This window comes from Chrysochloris asiatica, unplaced genomic scaffold (genome assembly GCF_000296735.1).
Source record: "Chrysochloris asiatica unplaced genomic scaffold, ChrAsi1.0 scaffold00096, whole genome shotgun sequence".
NCBI lineage: Eukaryota > Metazoa > Chordata > Mammalia > Afrosoricida > Chrysochloridae > Chrysochloris > Chrysochloris asiatica.
Window position 1 is genome coordinate 5,290,880 of NW_006408614.1, and position 26,052 is coordinate 5,316,931.

Here is a 26,052-nt window from a genome sequence, read left to right on the forward strand (position 1 = left end):
AAAGGCTCAACCCTGCACCTGTCCCCTCAGAGCTCACGGTTAACAGGAGACACACGTATCAACGGCCATGGCAAAATACAGAGCTAGCATGATGGAGACATGCTGAGTGAAGGGTGTGTACAGAAAGGACACTGGGTCTGGACTTAGTGGAAATGATTTAACAATGGATACCAAAAATGCATTCGATTGTGCCAGGCTGAGTGGGGGCCAGGAAGTAGAAGGGAGGCACAGAGATTGAGGGGACGGAATGACAGTCCAAGCAGCAGAACAACGTGCCATGAGGTCTGGGGAGAGACTGGCAGGGCTGGAGTGCCGGATGCAAGGGACAGACAGGAAGGAAGTGTGAAGAGGTACCATGTGTCAGACCTTCAAGATCCATGGTAAAGCACGTAAATGTTTATGCATGAGATCAGGAGAAACTATTGCCTTTGGGCAAAACAGTGACAGGATCAGATTATGCCTCCTCTTGCCCTGTTTTCTGAGTGTCTGTTAAGAGCCTACAGCCGGACAGATGGCATCTGAGGCAGTCTGCTTAGGGAAGGCAAGTCTCAGAGTCTCGACCGGAGGCACTTAGTGCTCGTGGTGACTACAAGGGTGGCGGAAAGAACCGAAAGCAAAGGTGCCTCCCTGAAGGAGGCGCAGGCTTTCATTTGATCATTTGGGGGAGGTGGGGTGGGTGAGTGGACAGAGAGTGGCGATTCATTCCCTTCTGGATACGTCTCATTTGAGATGCTTCTGGAATAATGTGGTGGTGAGATCCAGTAAGCTGTAGAATACACTATTGTAGGAGCAGTATCTGGAGTGAAAATACAGACGTGGAACTCATCAGGAGTGGGGATGAGTCGTTGGAAATGTGAGACGGCCCCAGGATAGTCCTGAGAACGGTGGAGTTCTCCTCCTCCAGGTCTCCTCCCCCATGTCTTTCCCAGCTCAGGGCACCACGTCCATGCCCCTACGACAGCACTCCCACTGCAGGGCCTTGCTTTCCTCTCCGAGGGAGACTGCTCTATAGCCCCTGGAACATGTGGCCTGGCACGCTGCAGGGGCTCAGGAAGTAGGCTCCCATCTGCAAGGAACACTGACCGTGCCTAGAAGAGGCCTTTTCACATGCTTTCACATATGCTGAATAAAATCTCACTGCAATGAAGCCAGAAAAAGTCCAAAATGATCGTGACTGTTTTTCAGCCTGTTTTACCTCCACTCCGTTCCAGACAAAGATGTCTTCCCCATCCGCGATTTCTACTTCACACAGTGTCCTCTCATCTCCTAGACAGAGAAGACCATCAGTGAGAACACTCATTCAGAACGAGCAACAAAACCAAGAAGAGGCGCTCTCATTAAGGACGCTTAAGACAAAGGCAGCTACTTTTATCATTACTGATACTATTTTATATTATCTGAAGTGCCTCCTTTTTTCCATTACGTAAGCATTCTCCCAGACAGATGCACAGTCTCTGGGAGCAGGGGAGCAGGGCAGCAGGGAGACAGTGACGAGTGTAAAGCTCAGCCATACCTAAGGTTTACAACACTGTGAAAGAAGTTGGCATCGAATGCTCCTCCTATTGTGTGCCCCAGTCTACGTTACTTAGAGCTTCTACGCTTTGGTGAATCTTGTGAAAATGAATTAAAACAATGAACAAAAAAACACTGATCATAGTTTTGGGTGCTGAGAAGCCAGAAATACATGTTTTTACAGCTGCAGATGCTGCTATATTATCACTGAACTTAAAGAAGTAAATGCTTTTACAATCTTGAAATATTTTTTGTTGACTTGCTATAAAATCTGATGCTGAAAGTTGAGTAAAAAGTCAAGCCATAAAATAATGTACACTAGATTTCAAAGCATTTTGCTAGAAATTTGTGGCAATATATGTATTTTTAAAAACCCAAAGACTTGAAAAAATTAGGTAAAGAGGCAGCTTTAATTTCAGAAAATATAAAACTTTACCATGTCAGAAAGCCTGCACACACATATATGTCAGAAACATTACAAATTGGATACAATTATTTGATTTGGAAACCTGACAAGAAGACAATCTATAAACACAGTTTTGGAAGTATGTTGTTGTTATTAAGTGCCATCGAGAGCCGGTTCCGACTCTGTATAGGAGACCCTGTATAGCGTTTCTGAGGAGTGGCTGGTGAGTTCGAACCATCGATCTTACCGTTCAGACTGACCTCACAGTGCAGTAACCTGCAGTAGCACACCAGGACTCCTTTGGAAGTGCAGGTAGTAGGGGAACAGAACATTGAAAATAAATGGCTGCGTTTTCCTATTTCTCTTACCATCAAGTGTCTGGTAAATGTGAAGTCCCGCTGGAACAAACCTTGCAACACTGAGAACCATGTCCCCTTCCCAGAAGTCTAAGAGCTGAGGGTGGAGGGAAAAGAAAATAATGGAAAGGTAATCTATAGGTGCCACAGTTCCCAGGCAAATAATTTTCACGTGTAGATGTTGTCAAGTGCCCTGGAGTCTTTTCTGGCTCTTAGCGACCCTGTACAGGGTTTCTGAGAGTGGCTGGTAGGCTTGAACTGCTGACCTTGTAGTTAGCAGTCCAGTGCGTGTCCTACAGTACCACACCAAGGCTTGAAGTCAACATTAGCAATGAGCAATACATACGCCTATGCCAAAATTTGGAGCTCAGACCGTTCTGGTCAAACAAGTGAATTCAAAGATGGGCGCTGTCACCAGCACTGCCGGAAGGACCCGGACATACCCAGAAAGCACAAAGACCGGAGGGACCACTTTACTTACTGTGATGCTGGTGGACCACAGGGCAACAGACTGCCCCCCCTCATAAAAGAGAAAAAAAGAGCAAAGCCATGTGTTCAATCAGCACTGATGGGAAAGAAGTAAAAGTCACGTGTTCAGTTACCACTCTACAGGAAGTGAAGCAGAGACTGGTGCCCACATAGTCTCATCATGGGAAATGAATCTCTGGCAACATAAAGGTAAAAGGAGTGCAAAAACCAGCACCAAATCATGCCTGTGTGGTGTAGTCAATTACTTGAGGTTTCTTCTTGGTTGCTGTTGGGTGTCTTCAAGTGGATTCTGACTCACAGGGACCCAGGCCCAAGAGAAGAAAACACTGCGTACGTGGTCGTGAGTCATCCTGTGCCACTCCATCTCATGTGGGGCTTCCTCTTTCTCTCTGACCCTCCACTTTACCAGGCATGATGTTTTTCTCCAGGGACTGGTCCCTCCTGATCACAAGTATCACGTATGAGAGACAAAGTCTGGCCATCCTTGCCTCTAAGGAGCATTCTGACTGTACTGACAACAGATCTGTTTGTTGCTCTGGCAGTCCATGACACTTTCAATCTTCTTCCCAGCACCTAACTCTTAGGCATCAATTCTTCTGCCATTTTCCTTATTCATTGTGCAACTTTCGCGTGCATGAGGTGACTGAAAATAGCATGGTTTGGGTCAGGTCCACCTTAGTCCTCAAACTGACATCTTGGCTCGTAACATTTAAGAATATCTCTCCTAAGCACAGTTTTTTGTAAACTACCAAACATTCTCCTGACAGGTCTGATTATGAAAATGTGGGAGAAGCTGACAGGGTGAGAAGCTTCAGCTGTGACTGTTAACAGGTCACTGTGATTGTACAAACTCGAACTCTAACACAAGTATAAAACGAGCCATCTCACAAGCAAGATGTGGGATGTCATTGCCATCGAAGGAGAAGAGCCGGGAGTGGAGAGCGTCCTTTGGCCCCAGAGATCCCTGTGCACCAATCCTCCTCAACCCAAACACACAAGGCACGGACGCTGAGCAGTGGCAGAGGAGATGCCAGCAGCGGTGGGCTTCCTGGTCTACTGAGGAAGTATTTATTGCTGAGTGACTCTGAGCAGGAGGCTGGCTTACAGAGTGGGGTGCCTCTGGGCACTTAATTGGGGGTGCTAGGTTTGCAGAGCTGAGTGAGGCTGAGGCTGAGTGTCTTCAGGCTGGAGTCACGTGTCCTCTGGGCATTTATCAGCAGTCCTGACTGGAGAAATGGTGCCCTCAATAGTTCTGACCCTAAATGATAATCTGCTGAGTTCGCTAATAAACCCCACGACTGTGAGTATAGTATCTGAGTTCTGGGTGGTCGTCACACTGGATGATTGAACCCAGCTGAGTAGAGTGCTGTGGGGCGGGGTGGTGGTATTTTTGCACCTGCCCACAAAGCACGCTCCGACCACCCATAACTCAGGCCCCATACTCACAGTTAGGCGGTTTATTGAAGAAGGTCACAGGTCCAATCCGGGCTCAGAAAGGTTCAGGGCACAGTTCTTCCCGTCAGGACAGACTCTCCTCAGCCGTGCCCACAGGTAGGCCTCTCTCTGCTCGGGCAGTTACCAAGCTGTCTTACGGCTGCTGATAGCTGTTCACAGGCCACAACACCGGGAGCCTCGGCCTGAGAGCACTGGCTCTAGTTCTGTGGGTCAGCAAACCGAATCCCCCAGTGAAGTGCTTAGAGGCCGCCCACCGTCCTGTCTCACACGCTGCTCATGTCACTCCTCTAGCGTCACAGCTTTCTACTCTGGGGTCACAGAGGATCAACGAGACCAAGGGACACGCTCCACTCTTGGCTCTTCCTTCTTCAATGGTAGTGAGCTCCCCACTCTGGCCTCTGAGATGGCAAAACTGACCAATGACAATCAGCCGTTAATAATCACTCACAACTCAACCATAAAATCCATACGTGTCTTCTCCCACCTTCTGTGACCTAGACCCAGGAGGGCCGCAATGTTGTTTGGTGTTACAGACTACGGCTAAAAGAGACATTACGTAATCCACTACCCCACAGGGCACACCACTGTGTGTGCAGTAGACCCCGGGATGTATTGTACACGTTTCTCGAGCCAAGTCTCAGGCAAGGTCACCAAGATGCCCCACACCGGTCATTCCAGTTTCATCGTTGGACCCCAGCTGCGAGGAAACCAACAGTCCACCTGAGATGGGCTACATCACCTGAAATACTGCTTGTCGAAGCTCTCCTAAAGTCCTCCTTTTATCGAAGGTCCAGTGCCACACACTTTCTGCCGGTGAGACGACAGGGTGCAGAGCACCACTGACGAGCCGATAATGAGGGCTCAGGTGGAGATGCAATTCCAAATGGTTGCTGGCAGACTCCCATTGGGCCCTTTAAGAAGCGTCCAAACAGAAACACATGAGCTCACTTCAAAGCACATACATCTTAGCAGCTGTATAGAACCAACCTGCCTTCTACCTAAGCAACAAAAATGAAGATCCTTTTCTTCTGTGCTCCCAAAGAAAACATTCTCTATTTCTCATTAACAAGCAAGAATTTTGCTCAAATTACCACTGTGAATTGCAAGGAAAAACTGTGCTAATGCACACTGTGCAATGTGACCACAGTCTCCCAACAAACACTAACACTCAGGATCTTTCAGGTCTGAGATTAGTCTTGAACAAAATGCTCTAAACCTGCTCACATACTGAAGTGCTGCTTACAAACCTCTACTCCACCCTTACTCCTACAGATGCCCTAGACCTTCTAGAAAAGACATGAAGCAGCTCTCGTCACCTTCCTGAGTTTGCTTTGTGCAGCCCTAGGCTCGCTGCTCTCCTCGGAATCCAGACATCTGCAGCCAAAGCACGGACTCCAGACGGGTCCGATCAGCACACAGGTGGGCTGAGTCGACACCTTGATGGCACGTTTTTTGATGACTATATTAAAGCGCTCCCCAAACCAAGAGCTCTTGGTGTGGGGCCGTATGATCAGCACTGGGCTGTGAACCACAAGACTGAAAGTTCAAACCCATCAGCTGCTCCTGAGAAACCCTAAAGAGGGTCACTATGAGTCAGAACCAACCTGATAGCTCTGAACAACAACCCCAAACCAGGCCCACTGCTGCAGAGTCCAGTCCGACTCCCAGGGATGAGGCTGCGATCTTTATCTAACAGCCCATCGTTCTCCTGAGGTGGAGTGGCTGGTGGTTCGAATCACCAGCCTTTCAGGAGGCAGGCAAGGAAGGGCTTATCCACTGCATAGGCGTGGCCAGGGCTTCAAAGCTGAGGGCTTTTTTACTGCACTGTTTGATTGATACCTGCTGTTAATCCACACTAACCACGCAAACTGGTTTTCACATTTAGGATATTTCTGTCTGTAGTTTTTATCTTTTTCATGTTTGTTTCTATTGAGGTTTTCTTTGGTCTTGGTTTGTCATCCAACACACCTGATCTTTCTTCACAGCTCCAATCACTGATGAAAATGTTGAACACAGTCCTGATACATTTCTGCCCAACAGAGTCAAAGGGAACATCTTAAATACCCAGCATTTCCCTAACCCAGCAAGAGCCTAGTGATTCTGTCCAAGAGCTGATAAAGAACCAGCTCTGCAGGGCCAGGGTTAGGCACCCATAGAGAATGCTGGAATCATGGTCCCACAAACGATCCCTTCAAGAACTCTTTTTAGGTTTTTGCCCAAAATTGACATTAGGCCCAACAGTTTGTAGAATCTGTATCTCCTTGTGAATATCTACCTACTTCTGTCAGGACAGCCCAGTCCTCCACACCTTAAACAGCGGCGGGATTCTAACGGTAGGCCCTCTTTGTAGCCCAGATCTACTGCAGCTGTGTGTTCACAGCCACGTTTCCCCGCAGGCCTCAGTTCTGACTCAGCAGAGGGCACTTCATGTACCGTTCATCCTTCAGCCCAGTCTCCTGCCCAGACTCAGTCTCACAGTAAAACTCCACTAGGGAGGCACAGCCACTGCCTTTCCTTCCTTCCTTTGGAACTTTTCATGACTGAAACCTTCAGAAGCACCACTCAGACTCTCTAGGGAAGTTCAGTTACCTTTCTGCACGGAGTTCCTGGTTGGCTGCATCCATTTCACTCAGCAAATGGCCTGGCACCCCGTACCTCGGATTAGCTCGAGCTGTGAACAAAACCTGCGTTAACTTGAGTTGAGTAATGGTATGTGTGACATCTCTGAACACACACATTTGTGCATGAGAACGAGAGGGAACAGTGCTGCCCACCAGCGAATGGCTACTCACAAGTGTGTACACACGCATTTTCTCTAGTCTCAGTTATCCCCGTTGGAATGAAACACAACAAAGGGCGGTCAAATAGTTCTTAAGTCAAACTAGAAGAGTTCCACTTCGTCAATTCTCTTTAAATAAGAAAATGCAGTGTTTTCTGATTACAAATATAATTCCTGGTTATGGAACATAACAGAAACAGAGTCTCTGTAATCCTTCCCCCAGAACTAACCCGACCACCGCGATAATGTGCGTCAGGCACGATCCCCAGCACATGTGAGATATGCTGATGCTAGGCTGGGTCAACTCCATGTGCAAAACCATCATGTAAAGTACGCAGTGCTGTGAGGATGGCCACAATGGGGCACAGAAGCCATGTGAACATGGACAGCTGGGAGTGCTGCCGATACACCTGCTGGACACAGGGCTGCCACAAACCGTCCATTTGTAAACAACGCAGTACCTGTGTGCCTGAATGTACTTCTGATCTTTTCTCCCACGGCACACAACCCCCACCACCACCACCACGTGACGGATGTATTATACACATACACACACATACAGTTTTTAACACCAACTGGGATCACAGTCAACAAATTTGTAATGTGCCTATTCATTTCATAAGGGGACTTCAGAGTTTGTAGAAAAAATGGAATGAAAAGAAAATGGAATTTTCCCATGAACTTTTTGTATCCCCTTGTATTTTATGACCTTGTTTCTTAATGCTTCACTTTTTCACAACGGTCTCACAGTGAAACTGCCCCACAGGCTCTCCGAGGCCGTCATCTTATGGGAGCAGATCGCCAGCTCTTTCTCCTGAAGACTCTCTGTGCAAGGTTTGGACTGACGGCTTTTCTTTAGTGGTCAAGTGCTAACCATCGAGTCACCGGTGTTCCTGAAGGCTTCAAATGAATGAGTGGGCAGCTGTGCATTTTGTAAGTAGCATAAGTAACCTAGACAACTGTTTTTGCTAGACATTTAGTGGGTCCCAATTAGTCACTGTTAAAAAATCTTTTTTTTTCCCTCACAGTAATGTATGTGACATCTCTGATTACGTGCTCAAGACCAACCGTACAAGTAGGATGGAGGCTTTAATAGATTTAAAAATACACGCACGTGAATTAGCTGTCCTATTCACACTGCTAATAGCTACGTAGGAAATAATGACTTTGGAGAATCCGACTGTCAGGGAAAAATGCCAGCTCACCGCTGTTCCAGCAAGCTTCTCCTGATGATGCCCCAGCTAGGTTCTTGCAGTTTGCTGGTAGTTTGGTTTTGGTAAATTGCCTATTTATAACCTTTTCTCAGACTACTAATGAACACAAAGGAATTTACTTAGCACTCTACAGGTTGCTGCAGTTGTGAGAGGCTGCTGAGTCAGTTCTACCTCACAGAGACACCATGTCCAAAAGAATGAAACCCTGCCTAATCCGGAGCCAGGCAGATGAATGCTACTTGACAGGTTTTACTAATATCTTCCATTTTCCTTTTTATTTTGTTGAAGGTTTACAGCACTTTGCCTTTGTTGTTTTTTCTTCGCTTTTAAGCTTACAAAGGTCTTCTCTACCTTAAGATCAGAGGCATAATTTTATTCATGCCAAAGTATCTTGTTTACATAAAATATAAAGAGTTCTAATTTCATTTACGTGATTAGTTTAACAAAAGAAAGCTCATTATAGTTCTAACAGCTAACCAACTTACTGGAGTACTAGTGTAGGATAATGCACTAGACCACAAGGTTAGTTTGAACTGCAAGGTTGGCGGTTCAAATCCACCAGCCACTCCTCAGAAACCTTACAAAGGGTCACTATGAGTCTGAACTGACTAGATGGCACTTAACAACAACTTACCAGATGTATTTATGAACTATTTCCCTCCATTTATTTGAAAACCGACCTTATCGTAGATTAAACCCTATGCACACCTAGGCCAATTCCTGGGCTTCCAGCTCTATTTCAGTACTCTGATTACTTGCTGGCACCAGCACCAGCTGTCTTCATCAAGACAGCCTTATAAACACATTCACTCAGTCATCCTTCCATTTTGATTAACTTATCTCTCTGGGTGAATTTTAGAGTCATTTTGTCAAGTTCTGTCCCTCAGAGACTTTGGCTGGATCTTTATTCAATTCCTAATTAAGTGGAAAACTTTTATGAGTACACTTTCCAAACATACTCATGCTAAAATTCACTCCAGTTAAGAAGATAAATATTCCTTCTGAAGATATTCTTTCCCTGCTGTGCATAGGGTCGCTATGAGTCGGTACCCACTCAATGGCACCTAACAACAACAACAACAATTACAACAAGGGAATCATTAAGTAGAAATCCACGGTATTTATAAACGACAGCCTGTTGGATTTCGTTTGGCATCATGTATTTTTGTCTTTCCAGAGTAAACATTCTTAAAAAGCACACACACAAAAAAATCCAAATAGCACGCGATGCTTATCTTCTAAAGATGAAAGTGCTATTATATAAGTCAATTCATGAACTTATTTAACCAATAGGAATCTTTCTTTCCGTACATACCTTCAGGGGGTCTCTGCAACTGGGATTTCCGATAAAACAACATGTAGGCACTTTCTTTACCCTGAAATTGCTGTTCAATGTCCTTTTCCTGGATTGGCTGGACTTTGGAATCATTTATATCAAACCAGTGCGGGCAGGATGTGCCGCCATTGAACTCGGGGGTTTCTGAAGTCAGTGTCTTGAAAACTCGTTGACTATTCCTTTGGAAATCCTCCTTGGATTGGAGAGAGCAATTCTTCGATAGACTCACAGTACTTTCATCCGAACTGAGTAGAAATATCTGGGAATGGAGTTGTAAGAACTGTACAAAAACAAAACACGACCCCAAATACTAAGTTAGCAATTGATGTTTAAATTGCTCCAATTGTTTGCGGTCCAGTCAGTTCTGACTCAGTGATCCTGTATACGGTTTCCGAGACTATAAATCTTTACGGGAGATCAAAGTCTCATCTTTCTTCCAGGGAGCGGCTGGTGGGTTTGAACTGCTGACCTTGTAGTTAGCAGCCCAATGCGTCACCCACTCTACCACCAGGGTTCCCTATTTTTAAAATTACACACAATTAAAAACCAAGTTTTCTTCCTTCTGAGATTAAATGTTTTAATATCATCACTAATTCTGGCCTAGCCAATTAGGGAAAGAAATCCATTTGGGCCACAATGAAACATTTCATAAAAGCCAGCTTGCTCTTTGCAAACAGTCTACTCGTTTTATCAAGGGAAAGAGCTGTCATGCAACAATCTAAAAAGTATTTTAATTAAACCTCAACTATGCTGTCATAAAAAGATTTTCTGCTGGCACCGATTAGGTAGAAATCTAAATAAACAAAATAATCTAAATAAACAAACTTTTTTGTTGTTAAGTACCATGTTGTCGGTTCCGACTCATAGTGACCCTGCACAGGGTTTCCGAGGCTGTAAATCTTTTCGGGAGCAGAATGCCTCATCTTTCTCCTGCGGAACCACTGGTGGTTTTGAACTGCTGGCTTTGAGGTTAGCAGCCAGATTCGTAACCACTATGCTCCCAGAGCTCCTTAAATAAACAAACTACTGCTTGGTAAACTGGGGGGTTAGTGAAAATGAGGAAGACCCCCAACGAGATGGTCTGGCACAGAGACAGCAGCAATGAGCTCCAGTGTAACAATACTTGTGAGGAGGCTCAGGATGAGGAAGTGTTTCGTTCTATTGTGCATGGGGCTGCTATGAATCGGAGTGGCCAAGTGGCAGCATCGATGGGCTCAAGCATGGCAACAGTAGTGAGGTTGGCCCAGGATCGGGCAGTGTTTCATTCTACTGTGCATACAGTCGCTATGGGTGGGTACCGACTTGATGGCACCTAACAACCACCACCATAACAAGGAGTCGTGGTGTGGCACTGTGGTTTAATGCACTGGACCACACTGCATGGTCAGCGTGGTTCAAGCTCACTAGCTGCTCCTTGGAAACCCTATACAGGGTCACTATGAGTGGGAACCAACTCGACAGCCTTAACAACAACAACAACAACCATAAACAAACAACAAAATAAAAGCCATCATACAGCACAACACTGGAGGGAAGGTGGAAACTAGTGGCCCCAATGGACACTACTGAAGTAATCATCCTAAACCTGAAGTGTCGTTTTACAAAAATCATTGATTTCTGTTGTTGAGAATACACAGCAAAACAGACATGCACTCCAGTTTCTATACGGACAATTCAGTGAGACCGATGGTGCTCTCTGAGTTGTGCTTTTTCTCCGCTGACATGAATCCGCGGCCCCTAACTTCTTTATCTTTCCAGTTGCTGTTGTCAGTGGGTCCCAAGCTACATCTTGAAAGAGCACAAGGCTCACGGCTCATAGGCTTGACTAGTGAAGATAACTATTGAACGGTTCTAAGAAGGGATCAAGGGGTTTGGGTTTAAGGTTTAAAGACTGTCTCAGGGCAATGTTTTATGGGCTCATCCTGCCTCCCTATCTCCAGGAAGTCTCGAGTCCATGGGCATTGAAAATTTTGTTCTGTATCTGCCCCTCTTTGATCAGGTCTCTTGATGGAATCTTGGATCAAAATGTCAGCAGTAGTTTCTAGGCACCATCCAGTTCTTGTGGTCTCACAGCCAAGGAGGTAGTGGTTCATGAAGGCGATTAACCACACATTCCCTCTCCTCCTCTCATTCCAGAGTCTTCTCCACTTCCTCTGCTGTTCCAGGCGGAGAGAATTACGCCATGGATGGCTGCTGGCAAGTTTGAAGCCCCCAGGCACTACCCAATGACCCAGTAAGTGGAACGGAACCACTGAACACAGCACTGGGCCAATTCAGCAAGCCATGCTATGACATCATGAGCCAAGCCAAGGAACCCAGCCCCATGAGGTGTTTGGTGGTCTGCAGGCAGTCTCAGCAACTACTTTTTTGGGTGTGTGTGTGTCATTGTTGTAAATGTATCACACAACTTACCAATTCACCTTTTTACAGGCATACAAGTTATTGATGGCAATCACATTAATCGGCTGTACAGCCTAAAGTATCTTTTTAACAGTAATTAAATTGAATGTTATCTGTCTTAAAAGCTGTTATGTGCCACTGAATCATAACCTCAGACTCTCCAGTTTTCTTGCTAAAGGAGAGAGAAAACAATCTCTCTGCATCACCTGTCCCTACCTTCCTATCTGACTCTCCTCTCCCCTTTCTCTCTCAGCAAACTTACTCCGCTTAGAAATTCCTTTGGAAGCTGTACGTGACATTGACCTTCCCCGTCAATGAAGGAGGACAGGGGATGTCCTCATCTTTCTCTTGGAAAGAAAATCACTTGGGGTCCTATCAGGTCTTTACTCACAAGTAATATTTTAACATAAAGAAAAGGGATTAAGACATATGACCCAAAAATAAAAGTGTCAGCACTGTGTCTGAGAACAGGTGGGAAATAAGTTTTACCAAATTTATTCGGGAAATAATTAAATATCAGCAAGTAAACCTTTTTCAGTACTGTTATTTTCTGTACAGCTGTTTTTTTTTTATCTTTCTTGTGTGAAGTTGGAGATTAACTCTCTTAAACCTCAAAGTTGAATGCAGTGCAGTTCTAGTTCTGGAAATGGCAGATAACCATTATCAGACTAATCCCCGATGAAAATTATAAATTGGATAAAATCAGTAACTTTCCATTCCTGTCTCCTGTGCTGGTTTGTTAACGCTAATATTTTGAATGGCTGTTCTAGGATTACATCACACATAAATTATGCTCATACCGTTTAATGTATAATGCAAGATGGCTCCAACATTAGAATTCCATTCCCCTAACTCCATCCATTTCTCCTGATGTTTTCTTGTATTTTATCATTACAATTTATAGTTGTAAATGGCATCATATACCATTATTTTTTATTTAAACACTTAAATTAAGGGAAAAGTTCTATTTTGTATTTATTCTGCTGTTCATGGTTACGTTTGGTCCATCCAGGTTTTAATCTAATAGAATGCCCCTTCACCCTAAGAACTTCCTTTAGCAGTTTCTAAGAGTCCCGTCTGCCAGCAAAAAAATACTCTTAGGCTTTATGTTTGAAAATCTCTCTTTTGCCTTCATTTGTGAATATTTTTGCCAGAAACACAATTCTAGACTGATGATTTTGTTGCTGTTTTTCTCTGAGAGCACTTTAAAGATGTGTTTTGATTTCCATTTATTTGGCTGAGAAGTTAGCTGTTATTTTTTTATTATTTTCTTGAATGCAATTTGTCTTTTTTTCTCTGGTGTTCTAAGATTTTCTTTAGCTCTGATTTTATGCAGTCTGACTATAATGTGTCTAAGTATATTATTCTTTGTGTTTATTGCTTTGTATTTGGTAAGCTTTTTCAAATCTGTGGACTGAAGTTTTTCATCAATTTTGGAAAATATTTGGCTTTATTGCTTTGATTTTTCTCTGCACCATTATCTGTCTCCTTCCAGAACTCTAGAACATTTGTATTTTAGACCATGAAATACTATTCCACAGGTTTAGGATGTTCTGGGTTTTTTGTTCTGATTTTTCCTGCTGCTTTATAATTTGGATAATTTCCATTCATCTGTCTTCAAGTTCATTATTCTTTCTTCTGCTATGTCTAATATCCTATGAAGCCCAACCAATGAACTTGCTTCAGATATTATATTTTTCAGTTGTAGAATTCCCACTTAATTTTACTTACAGTTAAGTGTTTACTGTGCATTTAGTTGTATTTAGAATGTCTATTTCTCTGCTAAAATTCAATTTGTTTACCCATTCTGTACATATTTTCCTATTGTTGTTATGTGCCGTGGAGTCGATTCCGACTCATAGTGACCCTGTACAGGGTCTCCAAGGCTGTAAATCTTTATGGGAGCAGAAAGCCTCATCTTTCTCCTGCGGAACAGCTGGTAGTTTCGAACTGCTGACCATGAGGTTCGCTGCCCGATTTGTAACCAGAGCTCCTTTATTTTCCTATAAGTGCTTTAAAATATTTATAATAGCTATTTGGGGAGTATCTATAATCTGTTCTATTTGTTATCATAACATCTGTAGTGTCTATAGGTCTGTTTCTATTGACTGTGTTTTATTTCTTGATTGTGGATCACAATGTCCTATGAATGACATGCAATTTTATACTTGTTGCTGTTGTTAAATGCCATAGAGTCTGTTCTGACTTCTAAAGAGCCTGCATAGGGTTTCTGAGGAGGCTGATGATTTTGAACTACCGACCTTGTGGTTCAAACCGACCTTGCAGTCCAGTGCCTATCCTACAGTGCCATACCAGAACTCCAGTTTTCTGTTGTTGTTTTTTCAAATGATATGCTGTGAAACACACAAAAAAAACCCAAAACCCACCCCTTTCGAGCCAATTCCGACTCAGAAGCCCTAAAGGACAAGAGTAGAACTGTACCACAGGGTTTTCAAAACTCGATGGCACTCAACACCACCACCACCAACAACCTTTACGGAAGCAGTTTGCTGTCTTACCCAGAACAGCCATGGTTTAGTAACTAAGAACTTTGTTTTTTTGAAGTTTCACAGTGTGTCTACTAAGCTGTCAAATTGCCTTTGAACCATTTTGATCTTCTCGAAGTTTCATCTTGAGCTTTGTTAGGGTGGCTCTATTGTAAAGGTACCTTTAGTCCCAGTGAGCAGTTCTTGGTCCAAGGGCAGGATTCTTTAAATAAGGACCTTTACCTCTTGGTCCACAAGCCTAAAATTTTAATATCTGGCCCTTTTAGAAAAGTAATACATTAAAAACGTATCATGAAAAAGTATGATTTATGTCAGGAATTTAGGACTAACTTGACATTTAAAAAGAATCCCTGGTGGCACTATGGGTTAGGCATTGGGCTGTCAACCACAAGTTCAGCTGTTCAAACCTACCAGCCACTCTATGGGAAAAAGATGACACTGTTCCCATAAACATTTAGCGGTTTGGGAACCCTATGCAGGGCCATCATGAATCAGAGCTGACTCTGATGATGGCAGTGTGTTTGGTTTTGGGGTTTTAATATTTAAAAAAAAAATCAAGGAATACAATTTATCACATTTAATAGAGAAAGAGTCACGTGATCCTATGAATAAATGTTAATTTTTTTTTTAAAAAAAAAGCACATTTGACATGATTCAACTTCAATTCAAGATAAAAACTATTAGGCAACCAGGAATAAAAAGGAACTTCATGAAATTCATAAACGCTATTCACAAAATCTTAACAAGTATTATTTATAAAGCAGCAGCAAACCCTTGGACAACCATCATACTTAAAAATGATACTCAAAAGCTGATGCGATCATTTTAAATGATAAGATTTAGGGTATGAACTTTGTGATTGATGTTGTTAAGTGCCGTCTAGTCAGTTCCAACCTAGAGCAACCCTGTCTAGGGTTTCCGAGGAGCAGCTGGTGAGCCTTAACCACCAACCTTGCAGTTCAAACTGACCTTGAAATCCAGCACATTAACCGAAGTGCCATGCAGGACTCCCTCTGTGATTGGTTGGTTGGTAGATTATGTGCTGTGGAGTCTGTTCCAACTCATAACGACCCTGTATAATGTTTTCTTTATGGGAGCAGAAAGTCCCGTCTTTCTCCCGCGCAACCACTGCTAATTTCAAAATGCTGACCTTGAGGTTTGCAGCCCAACTTGTAACTACGATGCAACCAAAGCCCCTTATATTTTTGTTTACTTCTTGGCTTTAGGGCATATACAGTTATTTGACAGTTGAATTCTAGCTAGTAAGCAAGAATACTGATTTTATTATAAACTGATTGTAAGTCTGCTTCTGCAGGATTTGAGCTACTGGGATTGTATAGTCCAACCTTACCTTCCGCAGTGCTCCATGCTGTTTTCTATACTTCTGGTTCCAGGACAGACCTGTCTTTTTCAAGATCTTCTGGCCCAGCTGATCAACAGGAATTAGATTACTCTCCTCCTTAGAAAAGAAATACACTCAGGTAAGAAAAAAGCTAACGAGAAATAATTCTACCAAGATTTCCAAGGAACAAATGGAATTATATCTAATTAAAAGTGACACATAAGTAGATTAACCATATTTATTTCAAAAAAAGTTTTAAAAAGTGGACTAAGCCTCAGTTTAGAATATTTAAATTATGCCACTTTCTACACACCAACATTCAACCATCTAAAGAGCAACATGCAAAGAGTATGCTGACACAGATTACACTCCTGATAGTATGTGGGACTTTCAGAAACATCTAAGTACAAAAACAAAAAGACTGATGTCTTCTCTAAATTTCTTGGCGAATGAACAGTTCTAAAAGAAGTGTTGACTTTGTTGTTGTGTGCTGTTGACTTGGTTCTGACTCAGAGCCACCTTGGTGTAGGGTTTCAGAGGAGGATTTTCACCACCGACCTTGCAGTTACCAGTGCAGGGCTTACTCTTCAACACCACCCAGACACTATATAGTCATAGTTCAGGGACTTGGTCCAAGGTCTTGTTATTGCCACTGAGTTGATTCTGACTCGTGAAGATCCATGTGTATCAGAGAAGAACTGTGTTCTACGGGGTTTTCAAAACTGTGACCTCTGGAAGCAGAAAGCTGGGTCTCTCTTGTGACATGCCTCTGGGTAGGTTCAAACCATCAACCTCTTGGCTAGAGCTGAATGCTAAAGCATTTACACCACCAAGGGATTTTGAGGTCCCTGATTGTTGTTGTTGTTATGTGCCGTGGAGTCGGTTCCGAATCATAGCGACCCTGTACAGGGTTTCTGAGGCCATAAATCTTTATGGGAGCAGAAAGCCTCATCTTTCTCCCGCGGAACAGTTGGTAGTTTTCAACTGCTGACCTTGTGGTTTGCAGCCCAATTCGTAACCACTATGCTACCAGAGCTCCTTGAGTTCCCTGGTAGGAAGTATAAAAGCCTGTCTAGGAATAAATGAATACATGAAAGGAAATTTAGCATCTTTACAACAGGGTTGATGTTGTTAGCTGCCAATGAGTCGGTTCCAACTCAGTAACCCTGTATGTCCAATACCGGCCAGTCCTGCACCCTCCCCACAATCACACTCATCACTGTGTTTGAGCCCATTGTTGTGGCCACTGTATAAATTCATCTCATTCAGCTTCCTCCTTTCTTACTGACCCTCGACTTTACCAAGCATGCCATCCTTCTGTAGTGGTCTCTCCTGATAATATCAGATGAGTATGGGAAAACTTAAAAAAATCAGTATCCAGGAATAACTAAGGGAGCAAAGCTTTAGGTTCTACAGACAGTAAAAAGGTAACATAGCTAAACAGTAAAATTCTGTTTTAAATAAAGTCAGCACAGATACAGGATGAGTAAACCCTGAAGTCCTGCTCTCTGGAGCAATTACAGGCCAGGTTCGTGTGAGCCACTGGTCACATGTCATCAGCAGAGAGCTAATCCTGCTTTTTAGGTGTGTCCTGATGGAGACAGCTTGTTGGTGGTGATAGTTGCTATCAAGTTGACCAATGACTCGTGGGGAGCCTGTGCACAAATGAGCACCAAGCTACTATGCCAGCGCCCCGATAGGCCGCAACTCAGGCTGTTGGGATTTCAGCAGCAGACTGTCTGAGTGTGGAAGCTCTGCTGGCATCTCTTCAGCACCGCTGCTGCTGTGTGGTCAAGTTGAGTTCCACTCAGAGACCACACCGAGCCGAGCCGAACTGCTCTGTAAGGTTTCCAAGGCTGTCTACTTCACCGCAACAGGTTCCCGCCAGTGCTTTTATTTCACGGAGCAGATGGACCAACTGAGTGTTTAACTATTATGCCAACCGGACCCCTTCCTTCAGTATCAGACTAACACACACACCTCCACTGATGTGAGGTGCATAGGACGAGGACTCACTGAACCTGGGCTCTCACAGAGAAGGCGAGAATTCGACACCAAAGTCTCGTGCTGCTGCTGGTGGTGGTGGTGCCTCTGAGACGGTTCCAACTCATAGAGACCCTGTAGAGGGTTTCCTAGGCTGTGAATCTTAATGGGAGCAGAAAGCCTCATCTTTCTCTTGCGGAGCGACTGGATGATTTGAACTACTGACCCTGTGGTTAGCAGCCCAGCTCACAACTCACTACTGAATACACTTCCTCGACTCAGGACTGCACTTACAGCTAACAGCACCATCATTCTCTACAGACATGCAGCTGCCATGTGCACACCCCTACCTGGGATAAGATTGCATGTAGAACCATCAGTGGGTCATCAGTCTCCTCTCCAATGCGAAGAGCTTTCAAACTCACATCTGGTTGACTTTCTTCCTCCTAGGAAAGAAAATAGTAAAAGTCCTTTTGATATTAACCCCTAAAAAGGCTTCTCACAAAATAACCACGTCACCTATGGGACAGAGAAGTGGTAGTAAGACAGCCCCACAACGTGCTGACGCTCTGGAACCAGGCCAGCCTGCCTTTGCCTTTCACCGTGGCTGAGGGATCTCGGGACCGTAACTCTGAGTAGGTCTGTGAGGGAGCAAAGCTACTGGCATGTACACACAGGGGTCTGGCATGTCCTCCTAAGTCAGCACTATCAGCTTGAACACGCTGGGTTTTCACGGCCATTCACTTAAAAACACTTGCTGGTCTTCATCACTGACTAGTGCTGGCCTAAAACATCGTCACCGTATTTCAGGGAACACATTTTCTATTAGAGGAAACTGAAAATGCAAGACAACAGGCTTGGGGTCCTCACAAATGTGGTGAGATGAGGCCTGTTATGTGACCTTTCACCTTAGTTCTCTGTCCCCTAAGCCCTGAGGAATACCCTCTGCTCCTGTCTGCTCTCTGGGAGGCTTTGTAGGTAAGCGCCTAGGTAACTGTAAACAACTGAATGGTGGGAGCCTTTCTCTCTGGCCCGGGCAGCAGCCTGCTCCGCTCTGTGATTGGTCTGTAACTTGTGAGGCAGGCTCATTGTGGTAAGCAAAGGACGGGACTCTGTTGTTTGAAACTGTTTAGAAGTAAACTGACACTTCTACCCACAGCCTTGCAAAGTTTTCTACAGAGTAAACATATAAATAACACTTAAGATATCCTCACTTAGAACAACAGGAACTGTAGTGAATTTCCATACATCACCTGGAATTGCCAGTTCCCCAGGTGGTCAATGTCTTGAATATACACATGATAATGTCCCCCATAGCAGCCACCTTTGTGCACAATAACCGAAAAGAGGTCGTACATGTATTCCGAGTCATCCGATTCACTCTAGGAAAGTGACATGGAACTGTTAGACTGTTGACATGGAACAAAGGAAAACGACAACTACTGAAATGAGTAAGACACTTCCCTGCCATCTGGTACTTAAGGATACATTCATATGGATTCAAAGAATTGGCTTGAAATGTCCAATTTGGAATTCTTCTGTATGTCAACCACAGGCTGAGGACCCACACACCAGAACTCTGACTGGGAAGGAATGCAGTGCAATAAACACAAAATGCTCACTAGTTAGGCTGAGGCAGAGGAAAGCCTGTCTGTGAAGAGTTGGAAGTTTAAAATGTTGATCAACAAAAGATGACTTTTGTACTGAGACGTCTAGTAACTAGCCAACAAGAGCTCTGTAATACACACGTCGCATCATTTTGATCTTGGCATGTATAGTAAGGATGGAATATTTGAAAATGTATAGTATAACCATTAGGTCAACTGTGTAACTCATTTGTTTTCAGAACGTTTTTCTCCAAGTTACAAATTCCAGACTAGTGAAGTCTTGTCTGTTTTTTTTTTTCTTTTCTTTTTGATGGAGTCCTGGTGTGGCGCTGCAAGATCTGTGCTTGACCACAAGGTCAGTTTGAACCACAAAAGCGGTGGTTCAAACCCATCAGCCACTCTTCGGAAAACCTATACAGGGTCCCTGTGAGTCGGAGCCTAACAGCACCACCACTTCCTAGATACATAGTGCGCTACCACATTTACAATAAAGGAAACGCAAACAGCAAAGTCCAGTTCACTGACTTTAACAGAGGCGGGGTTATTTTCTTTTTAAAGTTCATCATCTTTAGACATCAGGAATTAATGGACGCAGGGGTTTTGACTCCTGGAGGCAGACCCAGTTACAGCAAACATACATGGAAAGGAGGGTGTGAGCAGGCAGCAGATTTGGCCTTGAACCTGGTGGGGGTAGTGAGAATGCTGAGTCTCGGGGGAGAGCAGCAGGAGGAACCACATCCGAGGTCCTGAGGGCCCTGAGGTGGGAAGGAATGCAGGGCCCTGCTCCCGCTCCTCAGTGCTGAGGAAAAGGCACTTGCCTCAGTCTCCTCTGGCCCTGCACCCCATCCCTGGAAGAGATGGGGGTCCTCAGCCCATGGCCACTTTCGAGGGCCCGTAGTTAGTTGTTCCTGGTTGAGCTTCTGGGAGAAGCTTTTGCTGAACTCATAGGTGCTGATCATGATGGCACAGGAGGGGGCAGCCTTGATGCTCCTCGGGAGGAAGCCTGCAAAGAGCCCCCTAGTGCCCGATTCGGCCAGAATCCTCCTCAGCAACAGCCAGGTGGAGTCGACACATGGGGGTCTCACTCTCATAGCCTCCATTGCTCCCAGAGCAACCTGGTGCTGAGTCTTCACCACATCAAAAGGCAGAGTCAGGATGGCCGCCACCGTCCCTGAGATGCCACTATCCACAAAGCTGATGCCCACGAAGGTCCGAGCCTTTGGTCTGGGTCCACTGAGCCAGTTCTTCACCAGCTCGTAGTTGAACCAACAGAGGGCTGAGAAGGGAACATCCTGAAGGGCAGTGGACCCCCAGCCCAGCCACAGGGAACACCAGGCTCCCTGAGCCACCGCGGTCTGCACAGAGATGCTCAGCTCCCGGAAGGACACATGCTGAGCCTGCAGCTTTGTCCGTACCAGTTCCAGGGGGCTGACGACAGTCACCGTGCCCAAGCGGGCCAGTGGGCCAACCACCATTGGTGCATAGAGGTCAGAAGTCAAGGCTCAGCCACACAGGAAAGTCATGAGTTGGTCATAGGCGGCGAAGTAGATGGCAGTGGCTGGTACAGTTATCACCAGGGTGGCCGGGAGGCTGCTCCACAGGGTCCTGGTGCCCTCATGCCGTACAATCTTCACAAAGGCATCCATGGTGCCAGTGAAGTGGGTAGGATCCTGAAACCAGGTGGCACAACAGGCACTGTTTGGGCACAGGTAAAGAGGCTCCAGGACCCCATTGCAGTACAGGAGGCACGTCCCTGTGGGTTGGAGAGAGGCGGGCAATTTGGTGTAGGAGACACACCAGAGTCTAGAAGGAGCTGTCATTTCACAGGCCACTGAGGGGCGGCTCTGGGACTGCAAGCGCACCTTCACCACGTCCAGGGGTGTCATGAAGAGGGAGGTGACCACAGCTCCAGCCCCGGAAGCCACCATTTGCTGGAGAGGGCTAATGCCCCCAGGGTCCTGGGCAGCCATCTTGTGGTTCCAATCCTGGCTCTAGGCCGGTGTTCGCATGGCGCGGCACCCAGGAGCGGGCCGGCGCAGGGTCCCCGTGCTCGCCCCACACGGAGGCCGCCTCCACCGAGAGATGCAAAGCTTGCCCCGCCTCCGACCGCGCCACGAGGTCCCGCCTCCCGAGGCAGGGTCATTTTCTACTTTTGTTTTTACAATTTCCCTTCAAAGGTTTGCAAAGAGGGTGAATCCAGAAGTGGGAATGAAGCCGTATTTTGGAGACCATAACAAACCAGTGCTTCTCAAACTGCAGGGGCTTTGCTCCTCACCTACCCGGGCTCTGGCAATGTCTGGAGACAGCTTGGTTATCACAGCTGTGAGGTCTGGAGGCACTATTGGAATTGAGTGGGCAGAGGTGCCACTAGACACCTACAGCACACAGGCTGGCCCCACCACAACCTGACTCACGATGTTTATGGTGCTCGTTGAGAAATCTCCCGATAAAGCTACTGAACAATAAAAGATTCAATTTTGGGAGGGAGAAAAATATTTCAAAGCAAAATAGATCAAACCTGTTCACAAAAAGGTCTGAGATTGATCCGGAGAGGAAATGTGTAACAGCTAGTGTCCTTGTATCGTTCACACTTCACAAAATCGAAATTAAATCTTAATAATGACACCGTAAGAAAAGGAGGCAGCTTGCGTAATTTGGCTGACTGTGAAGAAAAAAAAAAAATCAAAGTTTAAGAGTCCACTTATACACAAAGAATGAGTGATATTGCTTAAGACACAAAAAGTACATCCATGAGGCAGTTTTAAGATCAATGTCTTACAGTCCCTAAATTCCTTAGTGTGGTATCAGTGCGGCTCTGGGAGACCTGAGGTGGAATCACACATTCACACTGACAACTACGCTCGGACTCCCCAGTGACACGCGTTAGCACTGACACCCCGCAATGCGATGTTACGGGCAGGCCCATTTCCTGCCCAGCCCCTAGCCTTTCAGGACAGAGAACCGCTCCTCCTCGGGGTTTCCGAGACGGTAAGTCTTAACCAGGGCAGACAGCCTTGGCTTTCTTCCCTGAAGCTGTAGGAAGGTTTGAACTGACAACCTTGTGGTTAGCAGTCCAATGCTTAGTCCAGTGAGGTCACCAGGGCACCTTTACAGAAACCTAGTTCTTTTTATTTACTGAAAAACTGGTGCTGTTAACCTGGGATCTGAACACCTTAAATCCTAGGACAATTTTAGGTACTTTCCTGGGGCGAGGACCCCATAGCTTTCACTAGAGTGTACAAAGCCTTGGAGTTCCCTGAAAGTTAAGATCCACAAACTGGGGTAAAATAGTCACCAATCTTAAATTTTGGAGTCCTTGTGTGGCACTGCAGGATAAGCACTGGACTGCAAGGTCAGTTTGAACCACAAGGTCGGTGATTCAAACTCACCAGTTGCTCCTCGGAAGCCCTATACAGCATCATTATGAGTCAGAACTGACTTGATGACACTTAACAGCTGCCTTCTTCAGAATAGCAGTCTGCATAAAGCAGATGTAAGAAGAGTTTGTTGAAAAGGGTGCAAGGGCAAGTTTCCTGGGAGAGGAAGAAGCTGAGAGGAAAACAACTATTCTCTTGAAAGCTTTCAAAAGGTTGTAAAAAACTGAAATTGAGACTTATTACAGAAACGTTTGTTCAAGACCCGGTGTTAAAGTGCTAGGGTTTTGTGTATATTCTTTCCAGACTTTTTATGCACATTGATTCCTTGCTACTGTGTACTGAGCAGGAAGTACTAAACAGACACCCTGGGAAATATCCTTACCTTCACTGCTGTAACCAGCTGATCACATGTCCCACAGTGGTATAAGTTGTCACCATCAAAAACTTCTTCTTCTACATACATGTTCCAGAGTGCATCTGCCAAACCAGATACGTTTTTGACTGCTACAGTCAGGTCTAAGAAGTCTTCCTGAAAGAAACAAATATAGACTCAAAAAAGCAGACAACTTCAGAGTCATGAACCCATACATCACTAACTCATACATATACTGGGAATGTTGTTGTTAAATGCCATCGAGTCGTTTCTGACCCACAACAATGCTGTACAGGATTTCCAGGGAGCGGCTGGGGAGTTTGAACCGACGATCTTGCAGAATAAGCAATTTTTTCCCTAAAACATTATAAAACAGAAGGTAAGCAATCCAGATCAAATATTGTGAAATTAATAACCCTAAATTTCGTTCTTTCTAAATCAAACTATACTTAGGCTTAAAATGTATCCGAAGAAATTCATAAAGAAGTTGAGCTTATCAACTAATAGTTGTTGTTGTGAAGTGCCTTCGAGTCGATTCCAACACATAGTGACCCTGTATAGGGTTTCCAAGGAGCAGCTGGTGAGCCTGAACCACCAACCTTGCAGTTCAAACTGACCTTGAAATCCAGCACATTAACCGAAGTGCCATGCAGGACTCCCTCTGTGATTGGTTGGTTGGTAGATTATGTGCTGTGGAGTCTGTTCCAACTCATAACGACCCTGTATAATGTTTTCTTTATGGGAGCAGAAAGTCCCGTCTTTCTCCCGCGCAACCACTGCTAATTTCAAAATGCTGACCTTGAGGTTTGCAGCCCAACTTGTAACTACGATGCAACCAAAGCCCCTTATATTTTTGTTTACTTCTTGGCTTTAGGGCATATACAGTTATTTGACAGTTGAATTCTAGCTAGTAAGCAAGAATACTGATTTTATTATAAACTGATTGTAAGTCTGCTTCTGCAGGATTTGAGCTACTGGGATTGTATAGTCCAACCTTACCTTCCGCAGTGCTCCATGCTGTTTTCTATACTTCTGGTTCCAGGACAGACCTGTCTTTTTCAAGATCTTCTGGCCCAGCTGATCAACAGGAATTAGATTACTCTCCTCCTTAGAAAAGAAATACACTCAGGTAAGAAAAAAGCTAACGAGAAATAATTCTACCAAGATTTCCAAGGAACAAATGGAATTATATCTAATTAAAAGTGACACATAAGTAGATTAACCATATTTATTTCAAAAAAAGTTTTAAAAAGTGGACTAAGCCTCAGTTTAGAATATTTAAATTATGCCACTTTCTACACACCAACATTCAACCATCTAAAGAGCAACATGCAAAGAGTATGCTGACACAGATTACACTCCTGATAGTATGTGGGACTTTCAGAAACATCTAAGTACAAAAACAAAAAGACTGATGTCTTCTCTAAATTTCTTGGCGAATGAACAGTTCTAAAAGAAGTGTTGACTTTGTTGTTGTGTGCTGTTGACTTGGTTCTGACTCAGAGCCACCTTGGTGTAGGGTTTCAGAGGAGGATTTTCACCACCGACCTTGCAGTTACCAGTGCAGGGCTTACTCTTCAACACCACCCAGACACTATATAGTCATAGTTCAGGGACTTGGTCCAAGGTCTTGTTATTGCCACTGAGTTGATTCTGACTCGTGAAGATCCATGTGTATCAGAGAAGAACTGTGTTCTACGGGGTTTTCAAAACTGTGACCTCTGGAAGCAGAAAGCTGGGTCTCTCTTGTGACATGCCTCTGGGTAGGTTCAAACCATCAACCTCTTGGCTAGAGCTGAATGCTAAAGCATTTACACCACCAAGGGATTTTGAGGTCCCTGATTGTTGTTGTTGTTATGTGCCGTGGAGTCGGTTCCGAATCATAGCGACCCTGTACAGGGTTTCTGAGGCCATAAATCTTTATGGGAGCAGAAAGCCTCATCTTTCTCCCGCGGAACAGTTGGTAGTTTTCAACTGCTGACCTTGTGGTTTGCAGCCCAATTCGTAACCACTATGCTACCAGAGCTCCTTGAGTTCCCTGGTAGGAAGTATAAAAGCCTGTCTAGGAATAAATGAATACATGAAAGGAAATTTAGCATCTTTACAACAGGGTTGATGTTGTTAGCTGCCAATGAGTCGGTTCCAACTCAGTAACCCTGTATGTCCAATACCGGCCAGTCCTGCACCCTCCCCACAATCACACTCATCACTGTGTTTGAGCCCATTGTTGTGGCCACTGTATAAATTCATCTCATTCAGCTTCCTCCTTTCTTACTGACCCTCGACTTTACCAAGCATGCCATCCTTCTGTAGTGGTCTCTCCTGATAATATCAGATGAGTATGGGAAAACTTAAAAAAATCAGTATCCAGGAATAACTAAGGGAGCAAAGCTTTAGGTTCTACAGACAGTAAAAAGGTAACATAGCTAAACAGTAAAATTCTGTTTTAAATAAAGTCAGCACAGATACAGGATGAGTAAACCCTGAAGTCCTGCTCTCTGGAGCAATTACAGGCCAGGTTCGTGTGAGCCACTGGTCACATGTCATCAGCAGAGAGCTAATCCTGCTTTTTAGGTGTGTCCTGATGGAGACAGCTTGTTGGTGGTGATAGTTGCTATCAAGTTGACCAATGACTCGTGGGGAGCCTGTGCACAAATGAGCACCAAGCTACTATGCCAGCGCCCCGATAGGCCGCAACTCAGGCTGTTGGGATTTCAGCAGCAGACTGTCTGAGTGTGGAAGCTCTGCTGGCATCTCTTCAGCACCGCTGCTGCTGTGTGGTCAAGTTGAGTTCCACTCAGAGACCACACCGAGCCGAGCCGAACTGCTCTGTAAGGTTTCCAAGGCTGTCTACTTCACCGCAACAGGTTCCCGCCAGTGCTTTTATTTCACGGAGCAGATGGACCAACTGAGTGT

The 26,052-nt window shown here is 44.8% G+C and overlaps 1 protein-coding gene and 1 pseudogene across 1 annotated transcript in view; both read right to left on the minus strand.

The window, feature by feature from the left end:
- Positions 1-26,052, minus strand: part of USP40 (ubiquitin specific peptidase 40) — a 93,873-nt gene that overhangs the window by 35,217 nt on the left and 32,604 nt on the right. The window contains exons 9-14 of the mRNA XM_006866764.1: positions 24,136-24,240; positions 9,527-9,827; positions 6,808-6,889; positions 4,958-5,129; positions 2,287-2,371; positions 1,196-1,266 (exon numbers count right to left, since the gene is read on the minus strand). Of these exons, the coding sequence (XP_006866826.1) occupies positions 1,196-1,266; positions 2,287-2,371; positions 4,958-5,129; positions 6,808-6,889; positions 9,527-9,827; positions 24,136-24,240 (816 nt within the window). The remainder of the gene's footprint in view (positions 1-1,195; positions 1,267-2,286; positions 2,372-4,957; positions 5,130-6,807; positions 6,890-9,526; positions 9,828-24,135; positions 24,241-26,052) is intronic.
- LOC102823476 lies at positions 18,201-21,356 on the minus strand (annotated as a pseudogene).